The sequence below is a fragment of the Camponotus vicinus genome, unplaced genomic scaffold, assembly GCF_025532165.1.
Source record: "Camponotus vicinus isolate PSW18456_S1 unplaced genomic scaffold, iyCamVici1.0 SCAF_4, whole genome shotgun sequence".
Taxonomy (NCBI): domain Eukaryota; kingdom Metazoa; phylum Arthropoda; class Insecta; order Hymenoptera; family Formicidae; genus Camponotus; species Camponotus vicinus.
The window spans coordinates 7381305-7405492 of record NW_028141976.1 but is presented as its reverse complement, the minus strand read 5'-3'; the positions used below and the strand labels follow the sequence as shown (position 1 = coordinate 7405492).

The window sequence follows — 24188 nt, the reverse complement described above, 5'->3', positions numbered from 1 at the left end:
AAAGTTTTCATTTTCATTCATTAATTAGTCGTCTTTATCAACTGATTTTAACTATTTTATAAAAATAATGAAAATGTAATTTGATATTTTGGAAAAAAATTAATAAAAACAAAAAGTTTAATGCAATACGTATTACAAAAAGCTTTTAGTTTTAATAATAAAAAATATAATGATAATAATATTAGTACTAGTAATAGTAGTAGTAATAGATATAAATATTGATGGTCCAGATCATGTGAGCCGTCGTCAGTTTACCGATTAACTGGAAAATTCAGAATATGGAACTAAATGTATTCAAATTTCATATCACTCACGTTTAACCAATTCTTTATCTTTAAAAAAAGGTTAAACTATTAAAAAAACCTTATTGATAAAGTTGTAAAATATTACGTAAGATACAGGGGGAGGGGGAAGGGTCACAGAAAATCTTACAGTTTCTTATGTGAGGGGAGGGGGGGATAAAAAATCGTAGAAAAAAGCCTTACGTAATTTAGGGATGGCCCCTGATTGATTATCGGCTATTCATTCACATTATTTATTTGCTATTTATATAACAAATTCGGTTATCAATGTTAAATAAGAAGATAAAGAGGGAACGACATCTTCATTTTATATTATTAAAAGAAAGTAAATTCATGTAAGACCTTGATCCAAAACCCAGACATGAGTATATTGCAAGTTATGCAAGGTTCTGCAGGAGTATATAATACTGCATTTCTCTTCTTGTAGCTTGCAGTTGTTCGCGCACCTTTCGAATCTCGAAATATTTTTCGAAGAGACGGACAAACAATATATTTATTATTCACAACTTTTTCACACGCGGAAAAGTAAATATATAATTAAAGTTTAAAAATCAATTATTCTCATTATTATTGAAAGCATTTGTAATATATTTGTCTATTTCTAAATCTGATACAAAACGTACATAGAATTGACTAATTATTCGATATAATATATAGTTCTATAGTAAAATATGTGAGCAATATTGTGTTCATTTATAAAATAAAATTGTGATTCTATTTAACTTTATTAAGAAGTTACCTGTGAAATTAATATAATAATTTGTTATGTTTTTATATAAGCGATTTAATATTATTTTACATTTCAGAAACTTTAATAGTAAATATTTTGCGGCATTAATCTGTTATTATAAAAAATGATTTTATTACTACTGGTCTCATCGTGCAGCTTATTACTGTATTACTACTGGACGAGACTTTATACGTATTGGTTAAGAAGAAACGTACCTTGTCCTAAATTTTCGTTTTTCGGGAATAGTCGAAATGCATCGATGCTAAAGATCACAGTCGCTGAAAGTCTCCAGATGATGTACAAACAGTACGAAGGATATCCGTTCGTCGGTATATACGAACTCACAACACCGGTCCTTCTGTTGAGAGATCCAAAACTAATTAAATGTATCCTCGTGAAAGACTTTGCCTGCTTTCAAAGTAAGTTATTCTCTTATCACAATCACACAAAACTCTTCTCCTGATTTTCTTTACTTTTAAACTTACTCTTTTTTAATGTAAAAATATTTATATCCAATTCTGTTAGCTATATCTAGATTGTAGTCATTCCACTAATTAGTTTTCCAAAATTAATTCTCTCTTAATCCATTTTTATCTACTTACTTTTTCTTCTGCTTATAATTACGATGAAATACTTTGATGAAGTAGCTTTAATTTTTTTAATTATGAATAAGGAAATTTTAATGAGAATTCCGTAACGATGATTATATTCGAATAAACACACAATTACACTTGGCAATTATTTATTCCTAGTCCTATTTAGGTCGTGGCATAGTGATAAATGAACATGCTGATCCGCTTAGCGCAAATTTAATTAATATCAACGGACAACGCTGGCGAAAATTGCGCATGAAGCTTGCATCCGTCTTCACAACTAGTAAAACTCGACATGTATTTGAATTGATCACAGAAGTATCAGAAACATTTAAGGTATTTCAAATGCTATTTCTCATATATTTCTTAATTAAATTCTTATTTCTCTCATATATTTTTTAATTAAATAATATATAATATATATAAAATGACACAATATTTTTAACAGAATATCTCTGTTTTACAAGTCTCAAAAAACATATTTCCTTAAAAAACATATTTAATGATATAATAAAATATAATTAAATGATAAAAATTAATGATACAAAAATAAAATATAAACAAAAATTTAGAAAATTAACGACTATATATATATTTTACATTCGTATATTATTTCTAATTAAAACTTAATTTTTTAAAGAGGAATATGTGTGTGATAAATACAAATTTTAACTTGGCAATCAATATCTCATATTGATATGTAATGTATAATAGTAATTTATATAAATTTTTAAAAGAGAAAGATAGAAAGAAAAATTTAATGTAAATCTCTATATTCAGAGCAAATGCTTGAACATAAAACCATGTTTACCAAGTAGTGTAATAATAATAATTTATTAGCCAAAAATTTTCAAAAAGATTTTAATATGCTTCTTTAGTGAATGATTAAAAAGAATACGCAACATATTCAACCAAAATATTAGATATTATAAAAACAGCATTCGAAATAAAATTCTTTTCTTATTCTCTTTAATTACAGAAACTAAATAATTTATCCGAAAAAATGAAGTGCTTATTTCTTAAATTTTAAAATTTTATTTAAATATAAGAGTTTATTCCAGATAATATTAAATAAAAAATATGTAGTTATAAATTAATTTAAAAATTATATTCGCAATATAAAATTTACAAAATACAAAAAGCAAAATTCATTAAAAATACATAAAATTTCTCCACAAAATACTTCTAAAATAAATTATTTTAATACATTGTTCTCTTAAAACAAATCTTGAATATTAAAACAATATTTTCATATACTATTTGTCCAGTTACAAATTTTGCAGTAAACTAATAATAACAATCTGGTTTAGCAATTTATAGATCAATGTGCAGACAATGAAGAACCTGTAGAATTCCAAAATCTTGCCGCCAAGTTTACCAGCGAGATCATCGCAACCTGTTTCTTTGGACTTAAAACTAACACGATACAAAACGGTGATTCCGAATTTCGGAGAATGTGTAAAAAGATCATGGATCCGTCGTTAGAGATAGCGATGAAGAGATATGTACGCGATTACATGCCCAGAATATACAAATGGTTATCAGTTTGCTTAACCCCTCGAGATGTAACGTATCAATTTATTAATATTATTACAAGTAAATGTCAAGAGAGAAAGATCTGTTTGATATATTTACTGCATTTCTCTTTTATAAAGGTTACTGCGTATTTCATGAGGATAGTGAAAGAAATAATTACACACAGAGAAATGGACAACATAAGACGAAATGATATTATGCAAGCTTTGATAGACTTAAGATATAAGGAAACAAAGATGAAAGATGCACAATCGCAAAACGTGACATCCGAATCTAATGATATAGGTATCAGATCTCATTTTTCTTGTCTTACATTTTTTGTCTTTTGTATAATTTTATATACATATATATATTTAGAGTTAAATATAATTAAATTATATTTATTAAATTATATTATATAATTATTTATATTTATTTATAATTAAATATTTAATTATAATATTAATAATATTATAACTTGCGCGTCTTCCGATTACTTATTATCGCATGAAAAATCGATCGTTTTGATATATGTTTCAGTCATTGATGACAAACTCATCACAGCTCAAGCTTTTATATTCCTTTTGGCTGGTTTCGAAACCTCATCGACGGCTATGAGTTTCGCTATGTATGAGTTAGCTGCTAATCCTAAGATTCAAGAAAAGTTGTACGACGAAATACAAACCATCTACGAGAAACACGGCTGTTTTTCTTATGATACTATATCAGAAATGAAGTATCTCGATTGCATTGTTCACGGTAAGTTTTCATTCGAAGGAAAATTCCGAAGATTAAGTAACATAATGTAAATATATACGCAAAATTCAATTCAATAATTAGTAAGATGAATGATTGCCTAGTGATTGGCCATTAATCTATGTAAGATAATTTTCAATTTCAATCATTTTAACCACTAATCTAATATAATTTTCAGTTTCAATCTCTACAAATTGTTATAAAAATTAAATTCAGAAAATTAAAAAAATGTTTGTCAATAATTTTTTATTTACTTCTATTTAGAAATATTGTTCTTTATTGCGTTTCATATATAAAACGCAAAAAAAAGAAATAGATTGGCATATATGATTTTATATTTGGCACAATTACAAATCATTATAAAAATTGTGTTTATATTAATAAGGAGATATTGACGATTTTAAAAAGAGATACCACATTTTTAGAAACTCTTAGGAAGTATCCGCCCGTTGGTGCAACACAAAGAATCTGCGAGGAATCGTACAAAATTCCAGATTCGGATGTTGTTTTAGAAAAAGGTACAAAAGTTCTCGTGCCTATTTATGCAATCCACCATGATCCGCTTTATTATAAAAATCCAAATGCATTCGATCCGGACCGATTTATTGATGAGAATAAGAAGCTTCATAATAATAACACATACCTACCTTTCGGTGATGGACCACGAATTTGTATTGGTAATATACTTAGACAAATAATGAAATATTTAATATTTGAGCAATATTTAAATATACATATGTTATTTTGCTATCTATGCATATTATAAAATCCTTCATATTTTTCATAATAAATATTTTTCATTATAAATATTTCTCAAAACACACACACATATATATATATATATATATATATATATATATATATATATATATACTTGTGTGTTGTATTATATAAAATTATTAATTGTCATTATACTGTTTAGATAATTTTTTATTTTATCCCATAGGAATGAAGTTTGCTTACATCCAAATAAAAGTAGGTCTCGTTACTCTCATGGCGAATTATAAAGTGGAACTAAGTGAGAAGACTTCTATACCATTACAGTTTGAACCGACTAGCATTACGTTGACAAGTAAATCTGGAATATGGTTGAAGATCTGCCGTCGTTTATAAGAATAGAAAACAATTTTACAATTAAAATATAATTAATAAGAATATCTCGACAAAAATGTATCGATCATGAGAAGCTGTAATTCAATATTGTTTACGACAAAGTAATTTGTGTATGTAGGAATTGTAATTAACTGAATGTAATTGTATAGTGTAAAGATTTATATTTTTAAAAATTAATTTGATTTATTAAAATTTATTAAAATATTTGCATTTAAAAAGTTTTATCGAATATTGTAATTCAATTTGTTTGTTCGGTGTTTCAAAGAAGGATGTTATAAGACAGATACTGTTTCATTTTTTATTATTGCTATACAAGATTACTACAGCATAGAGCAGAGACTTAACCTAAGTATCATATTCTGAAATTTATATCCCTAATACATATAGATTAAGTTATCAAGAGACACGGTAGTGTCTTTGCTAAGTCCCAGCGTAAGCAAAAATGCACTCCGTGTATTATTACGCGAGTCGGATTGAGAGTATAACTCGATATTTTTATTTCTCATATAACCGCTCAACGGATCGAGTTCTTAGTAGAATTAATCGATAGCTTGGGTTTAAATTAAATAATAAAAGTGTTTTTATTTTTGCGCTACGTGCTCTGTAAACGGAGATATCATGATGCAAAGTATGAAATGTGAAAATTTCGATTAAGAAACGTCGTCATGGTCGTCATCAACTCCTCTTAACGTAACAAAGAAAATACAGAAATACGTTTCCAACGTCTGCCACAAGAATGCGCTAGCAGTGATTCACGCGACGCAGCATTAGTAGCGTTCTGTGGCGTTAACGGTGCTTATAAATATGTTGTAAAAGGTTAAGTGTGTCACTTCAGGTAATTATATAAAATAATAATATACATATAACATTTATATATTTAGATTAGATTGTATCTATATTATTATTTCAGATTATATATATATATATATATATATATATATATATATATATATATCAAGAGACACGGTAGTGTCTACTTCACTACAGCTATAATATGGACGTGGGCACAGCGAGTGACAATACATCTATCGACGACAAGATAGATGACTTTTGCGAAAATCCGACGCAGGATGCATTAACGGAAGGTCTTATGAGTCTCTTGAAACCTACGGTGGATCAACTGGACGAGAGAATTCGCGCCACAAGGTGAACTGGACGAGAGAATTCGCGCCACAAGGTGACGTCAAGTTTTCTGTTCAGCGCGCATGCAATAATAGTAACATTTATTTTTCGCGTTTCTTCTTGCAAATTTACGTATATTTATTATTCTTATATTTCTTTCACAGTACGTACTATTTATTGCAAAATATATGTTTATTCATCGAATTGTAACGATAAAAAATTGCGATTTACTTACACAAGCAACATATATATCTTATTGTTACCTATTTTACAAGAATTCTTGAGCATTTTGAAAATCATTTTCAATTTTCATATATAATTATTGGAATGTTATAAAAAATTGTGCTTCTATCATGTACTACAAGTTGCGTACAAAAGTTGCGAAGAGTATTATTTTTTATGCATAACTATTCTCTTTGTTATAGGATATGTCAAATAGAGCTGAAGCAGTGGATTGAATCCTTAAGAGAGGAACTTCAGAGAATTAACGACGCACTACAATATCCGCTAGAGACAGATTCTTATGTAAAGAAACTCTTTAATGTTAAGCACAAAATTACTATTGTTAGCAACATCTTACAAACCACTCAAGAGCGATTAAACAAAATTCATCAAGCTATTGAAAAGAGCACTGCTAAGAGAAAAACACTCTTAGATAATAGTTCTGTGTATAGTAGTACTACTGTTGAGTCGGATAAGGAAGAGCCAGCCAAAGTGGAAGCTGAGAAACAACAATAATTTTAAATGTAACTAATTAATTTACGTATATTTATTATTCTTATATTTCTTTCACAGTACGTACTATTTATTGCAAAATATATGTTTATTCATCGAATTGTAACGATAAAAAATTGCGATTTACTTACACAAGCAACATATATATCTTATTGTTACCTATTTTACAAGAATTCTTGAGCATTTTGAAAATCATTTTCAATTTTCATATATAATTGGAATGTTATAAAAAATTGTGCTTCTATCATGTACTACAAGTTGCGTACAAAAGTTGCGAAGAGTATTATTTTTTATGCATAACTATTCTCTTTGTTATAGGATATGTCAAATAGAGCTGAAGCAGCGGATTGTTATTACTTAACATTGATTACTTTGCAAGTTTTATAAAAGAAATTTCTTACAATTTTCACTGTAAATTATGGAAACTCCAGTAGTTTATTTATCAGATGAAGAACTCAAGACAGTTTATGATCCTTCTGAGGATTCGTATCTTTTAATAGATGCTTTGGAAGAAGATTTAGACATTCTGCATGCGATGAAACCTGTGATTTGTTTAGAAATAGGTAGTGGTTCTGGTATAGTCATCACAGCTCTAGCAATGGCATTGAAAAAATATAATGCTCATTTTATTGCAATTGATATAATCATTATAACATAGAATATTGAAATTCAAAATTTCAAAATTAAAAATAATTTATGGTTTGCGAAAGAAAATTAAAAATGAAAAGTAGTTTATGCAAAAGCATAGAAAGAAAAAATAAATACTCTATGCTATGATGATATTACATACACACGCACACGCATGTACACATATACAAACATATTTTTATATCATCATAACGTAGAATATTTAAATTTTCAAAATTAAAAATAGCTTATGCTTTGCAAAAGGAAATGAAAAATAAAAAGTAGTTTATGCAAAGCATAGAAAGAAAAAACAAAAAGACACATTTATAAAAAATATTCTATGTATGATGATACACACACACACACGCACACACACACACACACATCATCATACATAGAATTTTTAAATTTCAAAATTAAAAGTAGCTTATGTTTTGCAAAAGAAAATTAAAAATAAAAAGTAGTTTATGCAAAGCATAGAAAGAAAAAACGAAAAAACACATTTATAAAAAAAAATATTCTATGTATGATGATGTATACACACACACATATACACACACGCACACATACACACACAAACATATTTTTATATCATCATAACATAGAGTATTGAAATTCAAAATTTCAAAATTAAAAATAACATGCTTTGCGAAAGAAAATTAAAAATGAAAAAAATGAAAAGTAGTTTATGCAAAAGCATAGAAAGAAAAAATACTCTATGCTATGATGATATACATACACACACGCACACGCATGCACACACATACAAACATCTTTTTATATCATCATAACATAGAATATTTAAATTTTCAAAATTAAAAATAGCTTATGCTTTGCAAAAGGAAATGAAAAATAAAAAGTAGTTTATGCAAAGCATAGAAAGAAAAAACAAAAAGACACATTTATAAAATATATTCTATGTATGATGATACACACGCACACGCATACAAATTTAAATATTAATAAAAATTAAAAATTTTATTTCTATAACGGGCTGAGGTTCTTGGATTGGAACTTCGGCCTCGGGCTCGTCCTCTCGATCGTCCCGCTCTAGCCCATCGTGCACGCGGTTGTTCTACAATAAAAGAAATATTTTAATGTTATTTTATTTGAATATAATATTTGAATATAATATTTAAAGAAGAACTGCACGGATTAACTATATTGAAAGTTAATAAATCTAATTTTAATATATGTACATTCAGATTCATGAATTTAACATTACGCAAAATACTTTTAGCCTTTTAAAATATAAAAATAATTATTTGTGAATTAAAAATTTCTTTTGTAAAATATAATTTATACGACACAAAAATTCATGAAAATAAAAATTTTAATTCTATAGAAGGCTAAAAATACTTTGGGCAATGTTAAATTCATAAATCTGAAAATGTAATAGATTTATTAACTTTTAACATAGCTGATTCATTTAGCTGATTCCTTTATAATTAACGTGCCAATTATATAATTCAAAATTATTTACCTCTTACTTGCCCCGCTTTCGTTATCGGTGACGACGGCGGCGGTGGCAGCGGTGACGACGCTGACGGCGATGGCAGCGGTGACGACGTTGACGGCGGCAGTGGCGGTGGTAGTGATGCCATCGTTGGTGGCGGCGATTCTTTTTGTGTTTCCATTAATTTTTGTGTTTCCATTAATTTTTGTATTTTTTTTTAAGTATTATATTTTCTTTTAAAGCCGCTTCAGCCTCAACGCGTAAAAAGGACGACAATTCAATTTCTGGCTCCATTTCTTCCATATTGTAGGTTCTGAAAGAATGGAAACATATAAAATATATATTATAAAATATGTTTAGAAATGATAGTAGAAATGATAGATAATAAATGATTAATCTTCACTTTAATCTTTTATTGTAATGCATATATGTATTGTGTGTGCAACACAAATATGAATTACAATAAAAAATAAGTAATTACAATAAGTGAATTACAATAAAAATAGTAAAATAAATTTTTATTCCCTTGTTATCTATCATTTCTTACGCATATGTATTAATAATATAATATAATATAATATAATATAATAATATAATAATATAATGTGTTACACTTACTTTTTAGGATTTTCTTCATTTTCCTTTTCGTTAGATCTGAAAATAGAAATGTATAAAATATATTGTACAATATAAAATATTTTTGTATTACAATAAAAGATTAAAATAAAAATTAATTCTTTGTCATCTATTTTTATTATATATTTCTATATTTTTATTATATATATGTATTACAAAATGTATTACAATAAAGTGTTAAAATAAAAGTTAACCAAGTATTGTGTGTGCAATACATATGCATTATAATAAAAGATTAAGATAATAAAATATTAAAATAGATTATAAAACATTTTTATAAGAAATAATAGATTGTTATCTATCATTTCTATAAAAAATTTTATAATATTTTATTATTTTATATATTTTATTATTTTAATCCTTATTGTAATGCATATGAGTTGCACACACAATACTTGGTTAACCTTTATTTTAATCTTTTATTGTAATACATATGTATGTGTTATACGCAGAAGTACATATAGTTACGTATCGCAACAACTAATGGTTAGTTTTAATTTTAATGGTCTATTTTAATTTTTTATTATAATGCATTTGTATTGCGCATGCAACATATAGTAATATATATGTATTATAACAATCATTAGTTATTGCGATGAGTAATTATATGTATTTGTATGTATAATACATATATGAATTATAATAAGACATTTAAATAAAAGTTAAACAGTATCATGCGTGAAACATATATAATAGAAGATTATAATAAAAGATTGAAATAAAATATATAAAATAATAAATTATATTATAAAATATCTTTATAGATATTATTAATAATTATTGCTTACCTTTTGTGAGTTTCATTATCATTAATTGTTGCTGGTTCTTTTTCGTTTCTGGAACTGTAAATGTATAATATAAGTTATAAAATATTTGTATAAAAATGATAGAAAACGTATTGATTTATCTTTATTTTATTCTTTTATTGTAATACATATGTATTGCATGCACAACATATACATATTACAATAACGAATGAAAATAAAGATAAACTATTTCATTTCTATAAAGATCTTTTATAATATTTTATTATTTTATATATTTTTAATCTTTTATTGTGCATATTTGTTGCGTGCACAATATTTAGTTAACTTTTATTGTAATGCATTTATATTGCTATATGTTGCGTGCACAATACAAATGTATTATAATAAAGGATTAAAATAATCATTAATTATTGCGATGAATAACTATATGTATTTCTGCGTATAACATATATTTTATGTATTATAATAAAGGGTTAAAATAAAGATTAGCCAAGTATTGTGCATGCAATACATATGCATTATAATAAAAGATTAAGATAATAGAATAATAAAATAATAAATTATAAAATATCTTTATAGAAATGATAGATAAGTGATTAATTTTTGTTTTTATCTTTTATTGGAAGTGAAAATATATAATATAAATTATAAAATATTTTTATAAAAATGATAGATAACGTTTTGGTTTATCTTTATTTTAATATTTTCTTATAATATGTATCACGCGTGCAACATATAATGTGTGTATTACGATAAAAGATTAAAATAAAGGTTAACCAATATTATCTATTATTTGTATATTAATAAAATTTATTATATATATATATATATATATATATATATATATATATATATATATAATGTATTTATATTCATGCTTACCTTTTGCGATTAGCCATTGTAAAAAGTAGATGACTCTCGATAAAGTACTTATAAAGGAGGTTAGCCAAAAGAGAAAGGGGATTACCCGATTAGACACAGTACGATTAGACACAGCCAATCATATCGACCGATGCCTAGGGTAGCACGATCAAGCACGATTAGCCAATGAAAGCCAGTTGTGTCCAATTGTACTGTGTCTAATCGGAGATGTCTCAAAGAGAAAGCACAATGGTTGCCTTTTATTCCATAAACATAAAACTAATTAGAAATGAATCTCTATAAGGCCATCTGTTCAATCGGCAATCACTTGCGTAAACACAATTGCACGTATAAAATTAAATGTTATTAGATTTGGTGATCGCGCCCCCATCACTTTGTTTTTAAGCGCCAAATCTGACAATACTGATGCATTGTCTGCTCACGTTATCATAGAGGGCGTGATAATTATATTATTGTAATCTCTATATTGTTGGTAATATGTTTATATATTGGGTGCTTTCCAATTGTTTAACACATCTTAACACAAACATACACAGGAAGGCACAAAGTGTAGCGATGTGCACGACTCAATTGGAACAAAGTTAAGTGCGACTTTCGAGTGGAGGGTTAGGATTCTTCATAACCATGTCCATCTTGATATTTTTTAATCCATGGTGATGAAGTGAAAAACATGTTGCACACGTAAAATTTGTGTAATTAGTAAATAATTCGAAGCAAAGTTATTAACATACATAGATATATATATGCATAATATTATATAATATATAAATAATATATAAATAAAATATATAAATGCATAATATTATATTAATATATAAATATGAATGAAAATTTAATCAGTAATAATATACCTAATCTGCAAATATGCTAAAGAAACAACTTTATTTCATTTATTAAATATAATAAAAAAATTAATTGTACAAAAACTCATTAATTCGAATTACTTACTTTAATGATACTTTTAATATTTTTATTGTTCATTTTTGTATTTAATATACTTCAGTGGTTATCTTTTAAATAAAAAGGATAAAAGCCGTGTTCCGAAATTGCTGCCAGTTTACTGCCAGCACTGAAAATATATAATATACGTAACGTGCACTATAGAATTTGCAGTACTGGCAGTAATTTCAGGACACGGCCAAAAGGAAAAGAAAATTGCCAACATAATCGCCGTCAGTCTGCAACCGCATATTTCATTTGTCCCTAGAAAACAGAAGGTTACACAAGTTGACTAGTAGCCCTCGAGCTGAGTACGGATGTGTAAAGTTGTGTCGGCAGTTACGGCAATTGGAACGCGACTTGTGTCGCCGTGTGCGTAAAAGTGTCTAGGGATATCTCAATTGGAAAGCACCCTTTATTGCCAATGTTCAGAAAGTGAATATATTAGCGCTAAAGAGTAATAAGAACGTGATATTTTTCTCTTGGATAACATTTCTAATATTTTAATTAGGTAATTATTTTACATTACATCCATACTATTTATTATAAATAAATCAATACATATAAATAAATCATTAATGCATATGATCTTATACATAACAATATAAAATAACTTGTGATATATGCAGTGTTACAAAATACTTTGATCTATTTGAAACTAGAAAGAATTATATATAAGATATATTTATGATATGTATTGTTTATTTATTATTTAGTTTTATTAAACGTATGTATAGATATAGGGTTCAAAATTATTAATCTACTTTATATATTGCAGGAAGTTTGGTTATAAACAAATATCACACTGGTGTCACAATTACACACTGGTTATATATAATATTTCTGGATAATTTATCAGGTAATTACCTCTCACATTACTTTTTATACATACAAGTAGTATTGATTTATTAGAAATAAATATAAAAGATAACTTATATATATGTTTTACATAATGCTTTACGTAATAATTTTATCCGTTAAAAAGTTGCAAAAACTGTATATATTGTTCGTTTAGTTTTAATAAACGTATGTAGATAAAATTTAAAATTATTAATCTAATTAAAATATTACAGGAAGTTTGATTACAAACAAGTGTCGTTTATACACTTTATTGTGGACTCAGTTAGGTAATTACTTTATTTTATTTTTTACACATTGTATCCATAGTATTTATTTGTTATAAATTGGTATATATTTTCACATATACAACATAACTTGTATAATACATACTTTACAAAATAATTGAGTTTGTTGAAAAGCAATAAGAATAATATGTTTCTATATATTATAAACATTTTTATTTAATAAAGGTATGTAGATAGGGTTCAAAATTATTTATCTAATTTAAATATTGCAGGATTTGCTTATATAAAGAAGTGTGGCTATATTCTTCTGGTAATTCGTCAAGTAATCATTTCACATTACTTTTTATACATTTGAACCCTATCTACATACCTTTATTAAATAATATATTCCATAAATATTCTATGATTTTTATTGTTTAAAATTATTTCGTAAAGCATGTATTATACAAGTTATTTTGCATATGTAAAAGTATATACATTAATAATTTATGTCTAACAAATAAATACTATATACAGATGCAATGTGTTTGTAAATTTAATTTTGCAAATATATTTTACTAAGATAATTTGTCATATTGTTATAGTTTTATCGAAATACTATTTAGAAATTAAATGTGCAAATAGTTATAAACATTTTTTAAAAGATCAATATTTTTATATCTATTTTTATAAATATATCTCTATAATTGCAAATCTTAAATTTCATACAATTTCAATATATTTAAATATACAAAAAAAAAGTAATAGCTTCATTATCTTAAAAACAACTTCCTGTAATATTTAAATTCATAAATTATAATGAATTTTAAATCTTACGTATTTTAGAATTAAATAATGTTAAAATAATTATTAAAATAATTATTAAAATAATTTTAAATTGCACATACATTTGCTTGTTGCAAAATTTATTGCAAAATTAAATTTCTATATATTGGATATATTTTAAGTGATATAACTTATGAATTGGATATTTAAAGTATTGATTAAACCTTCAGCCGTTGCGCACGATCTTTAACAAAATACAATACTTAATTGTTTAATCTTTTCGATATCTTTCTGGCAAAAACTCAGTTTTTTGCGAAACGAGAATGTACCGTTTAATTCATTAGGAGCTCTCAAAATTCCACGTGATTCGTGAAAAATCGCACGATTGAAGGATTAAAAAGAGATATGTATTTTATTTTTATTAAGGAAGATGTTGAAAATGTGATATACTGTACAATACTGATATTTATATAGGGTGTTACGCAGGTTTTTTCACTTTTCTTCGTTGAGAATAGAGGTAAGTATAAAATTTTATTTAACTTATTTTATATAAGACTGCTGTGCGCCTATAAAGAACGGCTGCTGTGCGGTATTATAGAGCTGCTGTGCGCCGTTATAGAGCTGCTGTGCGCTCATAAAAGTGGCTGCTGTGCGCCAATAAAAGGCTGCTGTGCGCCTATAAACAACGGCTGCTGTGCGCCGTTATAGAGCTGCTGTGCGCTTATAAAAAGTGGCTGCTGTGCGCCAATAAAAGGCTGCTGTGCGCCGTTATAGAGTTGCTGTGTGCTCATAAAAAGGTGTTATACATAAATAAAACTAATATATATAAAGTTTTTATAAAGTCTATATAAAGTTGTTGTTTGTATAAAAAACGTTTACTTTATATATACAAAATGTCTGTAAAGATAAACAAACAAATAGTCTTAATGCCTAGAGAAAAAGATATAATTATTCGAGGCAATTGGTTAACTGACATTCATATGGAACATTTTGGTCATCTTTTACAAAATTGTTCAGATTATACACCTGTCGAATCCTGGCGAGTGCAGTGTCTTGATACTATTCAATCTATGCCAAAAGATAAAAATCATATTCAAATATTGCATAGTTCATTAGGTCCGTTTGACGGATATTGGGTATGTAGTTACTATAACACAAAATATATATTTATTTATGATTCGTTAAATTCTAAAAGACTGCATAAGCATCATGAACAATTTTTAAAAAGATTATTTCCAACATATGACTTTGAGAAATGTCTTGTTAGATTTCCTACTGTGCAACAACAACCAAATGGTAACGATTGTGGTGTTTTTGCAATAGCATTTGCGATTTCATTATTATTTAATATTAAACCTGAAAGAGTAAAATATAATCATAGTTTAATGCGTTCACATTTGATAAAAATTTTTGAATCAAATATAATTGAACATTTTCCTCAAGATCCACGATATGTTCCTCAAAAAGTGCTTCCATTAGCAATAGTAAAATTCAGAGAAATAGAAGCTGCTCGTGCCCGTAGTATACGGCAATATGAGACTGAATCACAAAAAGAAAATCGGTTAAAAAAACTTGCTGATATTCGTCGATCTAAGAAAGAATTAACCAATAATTGCATGAAAACACAATCCCTCTCAATCAAATGTACAAATTTGGAGAATAGCTGCGCTAAACAGCAACATCAATATACAAAGGATGAAACTAAGCAACAAAAAGAAAATCAGTTAAAAAAACTTGCTGATATTAATCAATCTAAGGAAGAAATAACCAATAGTTGCATGAAAATACAATTGCCTTCAATCCAATATACAAATTTAGAAAATAGTAGCGTTAAACAGCAACATCAATATATACAAGATTTAGAAAATAATCGTGCATTAAAGCGGCGTCAAAATCAACAGAATTTAGAAAATAATCGCCTTAAGAAACGATGTCGATATCAACAAGATTTAGAAAATAATCGTACTAAACAGCGACAGCGATATCAATAAAATTTAGAAAATAATCGCCTTAAGAAACGATGTCGATATCAACAAAATTTAGAAAATAATCGTACTAAACAGCGATAGCGATATCAACAAAATTTAGAAAATAATCGCCTTAAGAAACGATGTCGATATCAACAAGATTTAGAAAATAATCGTACTAAACAATAACAGCGATATCAACAAGATGTAGAAAATAATCGCCGTAAGAAACGATGTCGATATCAACAGGATTCTGTAAGACAATGTGAACAAAAACGCATACGTTATTCTATAAACTTTCAGCGTGAACAGGACAGACAAAAAGCATTAGATTCTAATCGCAAATGGCTTTATAACAAACGATATTATCAGAAAAATAAAAAATCTGCAATAAAAAATAACGATGTTGGAAAAAAAATTATAAAAAAATATGAAAAGTTTTGGTCGAAAAACACCATAAAACTTCAGCATTCTTTAGAAACATTTACTAAAAATATTGTTGAGAAACTCGGTATTAAAAATCATATCGAAAAACGATTAAAAGCCGAAAAAATCGTACGTTGGTGTATGCATGTTAGAAGAAGTTATCTTCGTAATATTTACAAAATGTTATCTTTGATTAAAAAAAAAACAGAAATAAGTTTGACTCAAGCCGTAAAATGTTCCACAGTTGAAGAGAAATTAAATGTGTTATGTGGCGAATCCAGCCATACAGCCTCATCTGAAAACTATTTTATTGATTCTACATATCGTCATGTAACTTCAAAGGAAACTTTGGTAATGAATGCAGAAGAGAAAGTAGCAAATCTACCGTTAATAAAAACTGCATTGGAACCTTTGGCAATGAATGCAGAAAGACAAGTAGTAAATATATTACCGTTGATAGAAATAGAAGCGAAAAAATCGTGGTCGTGCAATACTTCATGTAAAACTGACGATCCATTTTTAATTAATCGTTATCAGAAATTTCTTGAAACTATAAATACATGTACTTTAAAGAATGTACCCAAATTGATAGAAAATATTCATAAATGTACTATGAAAATTTCAAATGAAAAATTGGGCCATACGCGTAGCTGCCATATTGATTTAACACTTTGCGAAGGAATGTTTCTTCCAATTCAACTATTATTGCCTCATTTTCCACGAGTAAGATATATTAAGCGTTTAATTTATCAGCTTACAGATTTTTATCGAAAGATGGATAATCTGGATGAAGCATTAACTCATGCTGATTTAAACACATTAAATGAAATTGTAACTTCTGCACAAGAAAAAGCAGATATGTACAAACATCAACAGGCAGATACAATTCTGAGCGATGATGATATTATTTTTAAATATCATCAAGCGTTTAAGGCCTTGGTTAAGCGGTCAACAGACACACCACGGCATGCTTGCGTATCATGCGAAAAATTGTGTTATAAGAGAAATGTTTCTGAAGTCAATATTCTTCGAGAACAAATAAATATTCAAAGTTGGAGAGGTTTAATGGCACATATACAACAACAAGAAAATAATGCGCAATATATATGTACTTATTGTGCAGGTAAATTTCGTAAAGGCTTAATGCCTGCGTATTGCATCTTGAATAATCTTCTTACAAATGATGTACCCAAAGTAATATCATCTCTTAATACATTTGAAAAAATGATTATACAGAGAGCTAAAGCGTTTCAAACTGTCGTCAAAATGGGAACTGTTATTAATAAAAAGTTGCCTCAAAGGCAAATGGTACAAAAAGTTAAAGGTAGAACATTTCATTTACCACTTCCGTTACAGGAGACGTTGAATAAATTATGTTTGAATACTGACCCAATAAATATTAATAACGAATTATATATTTTAGTTAGAGGTATTCCGACCAAATCAAAGATTATTTGGGAAGAGATGGTTGATGTTAAAAAAATATTTGACGCTTTAACGTGGTTAAAGCGCAACAATGCTTTATACTCCCAAATTATACTGCCAAATGATCATAATGAATTAAACATTTTAGAACAATTAAAAAGTTCAGAGTTTCAAATGGAAGAGACAGAAGCGATATTAGGTGACGAATCTGACAATGAGTCATTAAATAATCTGGTAGAAGAAACGAAAAATGATGTAGAAGTTACATTAGACGATCAGCAGAAGGCAATGTTAACTCAAGTTACTGATGAAAATGACGGCTATTATGAACAATATACTATTTATCCCTTATATGAAAAGAAAGCAAATAAAACTTCGACAGACTTGTATCAAATGATAAAAATTCAGAATGCGCCTTTGGATAATCGTGAAAAAGATTTAGATTTAATGTGTTTTCCAGATTTATACCCTTTTGGTATTAATGGACAACATGAGATTAGGGAAGTTAAACTTCATGATTATGAATTTATTAAATGTCGTTTGACATCTAAACATCCACAGTACAGATTAAATCAACAATACTTATTTTATTTGTTGAATAATGCGAATATGCGTCAGTTAAGCCGTGGAATTTATCATAAATTGAATGTAACTAATCCTCAAGTTCGTTATACGGCTGCAGAGTATTTAGAAGCAATGTCAAAAGAACAGTTGGAATCTGATCTAACAACAATATTTTCCACACTTCGAAATACGGAACAATATTGGCGTAAACCGAGAAGTAATTTAAGGTGTATGACGCAGCATTACGGACCTGCGACATGGTTTTTAACACTAAGTCCGAGTGAATGGTTATGGGAAGATTTAGGTGAATATATTCGTGAAGTAAATGGATGGCATGATGCTTCCTTATCCGTTAGCGTACTTGTTGTTAAAGATTCTGTATCAACGTCCAGGTTTCTCGATAATAAATTTCGGGCAATGCTTGACTTCATTAACTCCAAAGATCATCCAATTGGAGAAGTAACGCACTATTTTTGGCGACGAGAATACCAAGGTAGAGGTATACAACATTTCCACTTATTAATTTGGATTAAAAATGCACCGATTTTTGGTGAATCTACAATTGAAGAAGTCTCCAAATTTATTTTACAATATATAAGCTGCAAAATGCCAGATGAAAATATTTCACCATTATTGTATAAACGTGTTGATACGCATCAGCGACATAAACATAACGATTATTGTCTTCGCTCTAAAAAAGTAGGACGTAAAGTTATTCGTCGATGTCGTTTTGGATTTCCTCCCGTTACTGAAACTTTCAATATGAGAGATGTGGCAACTTCGATAGCAGGTAGAAAACAATTGAAACATAAAAGTAGGCTTTATGATCTTCCTCGAATGGATAATGAAGTTAATATTAATGATTATAATCCTGTTCTTCTTACTGCATGGGAAGGTAATATGGATATACAATTTATTGGTGAAAAATCATCGCTTCTTACTTGGTACATTACTAAATATATAAATAAAGCGGGAAAATGTGAGTTGTCTGATTCTGTTCTTAATATTGAAAATAATAAGAACAAATCATTAGCAAGTCGTCTTTGGAATATGGGTTTGCGATTTATGAATAATAGAGAATGTGGAGCTCTAGAAGCTGCTGATACATTGTTAAGTATTCCTTTGTATGGAACTGATCGAAATACAACTATCAAATGGTTAGATGTTAACCAAATACGACGTAAAAGAATAAAAAACTGCAAGGAAATTGAAGCTCTTGATCCTGAATCTATAGATATATTTTATCCATCTTTAGTAGATGATCTTTATCCACATAGACCAAATGAACTAGAAAATATATCTCTTTATGAATTTGCACAGTGGTATGATATCTCGAAGATCAAACCTAAAAATAAGTATGTTGAGTATTATAAAATAGATAATGGTAAATATCTTAAGCGACGACAGCGTGGATATCTTATTGATCATTATAAAGTTAATGTTAATACACAACCAGAAAATTATTTCTTTTCGTTACTACTTATGTTTAAACCATGGCGAAAATTAGAAGATCTTAGAAACGGAGACGATACTTAGGCCGAATCGTTTCACAAAGAAAAACTGCATCTTGTAGAAGCGTTGCGATATCATGAAAAATTAGAAGAATTGCAAAAAGCATTTGAAACCGCAAAACAGTTAGTTCAGCAATGCCTAGACGACGATTTACAAAAACAACAGTCTCAGGATGATCCTGAAAATCCGATAGGTGTTCAAAATATAGAGGCTGGTGAAGCAATGCAAGATTTTAAAGATCTTGGTGATAAAGCAGTTCGCGAAATTGATGTATCTGAAATGATAGCAAAATTAAATACGGATCAAAAACGTGTATTCGATAAAGTTATCAATACTGTAGAGTCAGATGAATCAGTATTACGATTATATGTTAGCGGAGAAGGTGGTACTGGAAAAAGTTTCTTAATCAAGACTATTAAATGCTGGATAAAACAAAATCTCAACAAAGATACTGCTGTAGCAGCACCTACTGGTATAGCAGCATTTAATATAGATGGTTTGACAGTTCATAGATTGCTTCAATTACCCGTTGAACATGATCATACTCCTAAATATAAACAACTATCTGATCATGTATTGAAAGTTTTACGAGCAGATCTTAAAGATGTTATTCTTTTTATAATTGATGAAGTGTCAATGATATCTAATTTGACTTTAATGTATATACATCTTCGATTGTCTGAAATATTTGACACTAGTGATTGCGATGATGGTTGGTTTGGTCGAAAGCATATTCTTTTATTTGGAGACTTGCTTCAACTACCTCCTGTAGATGATCCTATTTTTAAACATTTATCAAATGAAAAAATTGCTAAATATCTTAGTTCCTTAAATGCGGTTAATTTATGGACTACATTATTTGACTATGATGAATTGACAATTAATATGCGCCAGCAAGGAGATGACTCTTACCGCGAGTTATTGTCGAGAATTCGTATCGGTTTACTAACAAAATCTGATTGTAAGATTCTGGAAAATAAAAAAATTTCTTTTAAAGCTGATTCCTTCGAATCTAGATTAAATGAGTTATGTACTTTCATTAACAATCTGTCATCAGACACCGTTTGTTTACTACCCACTTGTCATATGTGTGATGTTCTCAATGATGCAATGTTAAGCCGCATTGTTTCTAAAGAAATAATATTAATTGCTGAAGACACGATTGACTGTATTTCATATGTAAAAAAGAAAGTATTAAAAGTATTATCAAATAATGATGATGATAATTCTAGAACAGCTGGGCTTTCGAAAAAAATTATAATTAAAATTGGAGCGAAAGTTATGATACGGCGTAATATTGATGCTAGTTTGGGTCTTGTAAACGGTACAATTGCTAAAGTGATTTCAGTTGTACAAGATAATGATTACGTAGAAAAGATCAAACTTCTTTTACCATCAGGTTTAGAATATTTAATTGAAAGAGTAAGTGTTAAATTTGAGGTAGTGGATAGAGCGTACGTTGTCAGAAAACAATTTCCATTATCTTTGAGTTACGGCATCACTATTCATAAAAGCCAAGGATTAAGTTTGCAAAGTGCTATTATGGACATTGGTAACTCTGTATTTAATTGTGGCCAAACTTACGTTGCATTATCGCGAGTAACATCTTTAGAAGGATTATATTTAATTAACTTCGATCCTTCATCGGTAATAGCTAGCGAAGACGCAATTATTGAATATAATCGTCTAAAACAGATACACAAACCAAAAGCAGAAATTATTGCCATGTCAAAGGAACAGTATTACAAAGTGAAAGATGTTTTATGGGCGTTACCAAAAGTAGTTGCTTCTGTTCAAAAATCAAGTTTAGATCAAAATGTTCGACAAAGTACTGCTTGGGTCATGCATGGTTTTCCAAAATACAGATAAGGTTTCATGCTATGCAAATGCAGTATTACAGTGTTTATTGAATTTAAATGCCATTAGGCAGCAATTGTCCAATTGTGATAAATCAGATGTTTTACGTGTGTTAATGCATCGATATGAAAATGGAATATGTAATCTAAATACATACGCAATACGACAATGTTTAGGAGAATATTTTTCAAGTCCCGTAAAACGAAATGCATCTGATCTTTTTATGGCTCTTTGCGAAAAATATGATTGTATAAAAAGTTTGGTGAGGCATCAAATAACTTCTATTAGACGGTGTAAAACTTGTGATAATACAAAAACTATTGTTGATAATAATATTATTATTTCTGTTCCTATTAATAACTTGAAAAAGAAAAATTATAATCTTAATGATTTGTTAAATATTACGTTTTCACATTGGTGTCAGTCGCATAATGAATCGTGTGAATATTGTACTGAAAGTAATATAATATTAAAAAATGAAATAATATTGACAAAAAAGATAGTTGTGATTCGTTTAATATTTTTATCACAGGATAATAAATTAATGAAAGCAACACACAACTTTAATTTGAGTGCTATTCCAACAACTAAAGTATTAATAGATGGACAGTTGTATAAAGTGATGAATGCTATATTTGATCATGGCTCAAGTATCGATGAAGATTATTATATAAGTATGTGCAGAGAAGGAACATCTAATATTTGGATCGAAGCTAATGATGCTCAAGTTAAAAAAAGACAGTGGCCTAGAGGTGCTAAAAATGTTTACTTACTTTTTTTACAGAAGATGGCTAGTAAATAATATATATCGAAAGTTATAAAATAAAGAAGCAGTTAAAAAATTCTTTATTAAAAATATATTTATGTAATATCTAACTTGTGATTAATATTTAATTATTTAATAATTGTATTTCGATCAGTCCCATATAAAAGAATGTTGTAATGTATCAACAATAATTTCGTGAAGACTGCTTCATATTCTGCATTATTTATGAACTGTGAAAAAATATTTAGGTAAGTTGCCAACACTACCGTGTCTCTTGATAATTTGTCTTTATTTTCCTTACTATTAAAAATAGAATTAAATAACTCACTTTTTCTCCGTTCCATTTATATATTCAATGATAAATTAGATAAGCAAAGCAACGATTATTCATTAATGGATGTATAAGTATTAATTGTGAATAATAAATGTAGATTTCTAATGACATATTGATTTGTAATTATCCGTTATTTTTGCAATAAGAATAGCAAAGAAGTTTGAAGGATCTGAATATCTATATAGTAAGCAAAGAGGACCGTCGAATTTTAATGAAATATGACGGAGGTGGTGGCGGGTTCTTTGCTCATTTATTTAAAGATGTTTAACATATAGTACAAAAAAGAGTGATATCCCTAAAAAAATTACCCTTTTAAAAAAAAGGTAAAAAAAGGTGCTAAGTCCGCGTAAAAAACAGTATATGTATTTGCAAAATAGTGTATTATTAACTGTAAAAAACTATTGTAAAAAACCTGTCTCCAAAATAGTGTTATTTTAAAACTGTAAAAAACTACTGTAAAAAACCTATCTTCAAAATAGGATTATTTTAATCTACAAAATAGTTATTTTAATCTGCACAAAATAGTGTTATTTTAAACCGTAAAAAATTGTTCTACAAATTATTTTAATTTTGTGTAAAATTGTATATCCTACAAAAATAATGATATCAAAAATTGCGCTAAGTGAAAATAAAAACTTATAAAAATATTTTAATCAAAAAAAGTTATACAAAATAGTTGTTTTAATTTTCTACATTATATCCTAGAAAAATGATGATATCCAAAAATTACGCTAATTGAAAATAAAAACTTAAAATATTTTAACTAAAAAAAATTGTACAAAATAATTGTTTTAATTTCCTACAAATAATATTAAAAAGTTGCGCCAACTGAATAAAAATGTTCACTATAAAATATACATTTCTTTTTTATTTCCAATATTAAAAGAAAAATGATATTAAATGAATTGTAATATATCTATTATAAAAAATCGTTGAAAATATGAACAATCATATACATTGCAATAATCATATGCATATATCCTGAAAAATTTAATTAAAAAAAAAAAAGGAAATGATAATACAAAATACAAAATTAAAAATTATTAAAAAAATTAAAAATTAGAAATTAATAAAGAAATAAATAAAAATTTATATAAAAATTAAAAATTAATAAATATAAAAAAATTGTAGTTAAAAAACTTAGCGCTGCTACGTTGAATAATGTGCTAATGAAATTAGCAGCGCTAAGTTTTTTAACTACAATTTTTTTATATTTATTAATTTTTAATTTTTATATAAATTTTTATTTATTTCTTTATTAATTTCTAATTTTTAATTTTTTTAATAATTTTTAATTTTGTATTTTGTATTATC

General features: G+C 27.5%; 2 protein-coding genes and 1 pseudogene across 3 annotated transcripts; all 3 read left to right on the top strand.

Moving 5' to 3' along the window:
- The first annotated feature begins 1156 nt into the window (after window positions 1-1156).
- Window positions 1157-5009, top strand: LOC145969794 (putative cytochrome P450 6a13). Its single transcript, XM_083096052.1, has 7 exons — window positions 1157-1451; window positions 1795-1961; window positions 2936-3190; window positions 3281-3446; window positions 3681-3899; window positions 4322-4573; window positions 4843-5009. The coding sequence occupies exons 1-7, from the start codon at window positions 1157-1159 to the stop codon at window positions 5007-5009; spliced, it is 1521 nt and encodes a 506-aa protein (XP_082952178.1).
- A 638-nt stretch (window positions 5010-5647) lies between these two features.
- LOC145970321 (SNAPIN protein homolog) lies at window positions 5648-9683 on the top strand. 2 transcript variants are annotated; one of them, XM_083096937.1, is made up of 4 exons: window positions 5648-5844; window positions 5920-6155; window positions 6557-6877; window positions 7185-9683. In XM_083096937.1, exons 2-3 carry the CDS (start codon window positions 6004-6006, stop codon window positions 6867-6869), a joined length of 465 nt encoding a protein of 154 aa, XP_082953063.1. In that variant the 5' UTR covers window positions 5648-5844; window positions 5920-6003; the 3' UTR covers window positions 6870-6877; window positions 7185-9683. The 2 variants fall into 2 exon arrangements, 1 of the variants encoding a protein (XP_082953063.1); XR_014438393.1 differs by lacking the exons at window positions 5648-5844; window positions 7185-9683 and having other exon boundaries at window positions 6063-6186; window positions 6557-6646.
- Window positions 9684-16557: 6874 nt separating this feature from the next.
- LOC145970533 (uncharacterized) lies at window positions 16558-22074 on the top strand (annotated as a pseudogene).
- Window positions 22075-24188: the final 2114 nt, after the last annotated feature.

Coding starts and splice junctions, on each gene's coding strand:
- LOC145969794 (XM_083096052.1), top strand. CDS start 1,157: ATGATTTTATTACTACTGGTCTCATCGTGCAGCTTATTACTGTATTAC. Junction 3,447..3,680: donor ATCCGAATCTAATGATATAG/GTATCAGATCTC, acceptor TATATGTTTCAG/TCATTGATGACAAACTCATC. Junction 4,574..4,842: donor TGGACCACGAATTTGTATTG/GTAATATACTTA, acceptor TTTATCCCATAG/GAATGAAGTTTGCTTACATC.
- LOC145970321 (XM_083096937.1), top strand. CDS start 6,004: ATGGACGTGGGCACAGCGAGTGACAATACATCTATCGACGACAAGATA. Junction 6,156..6,556: donor GAGAGAATTCGCGCCACAAG/GTGAACTGGACG, acceptor TCTTTGTTATAG/GATATGTCAAATAGAGCTGA.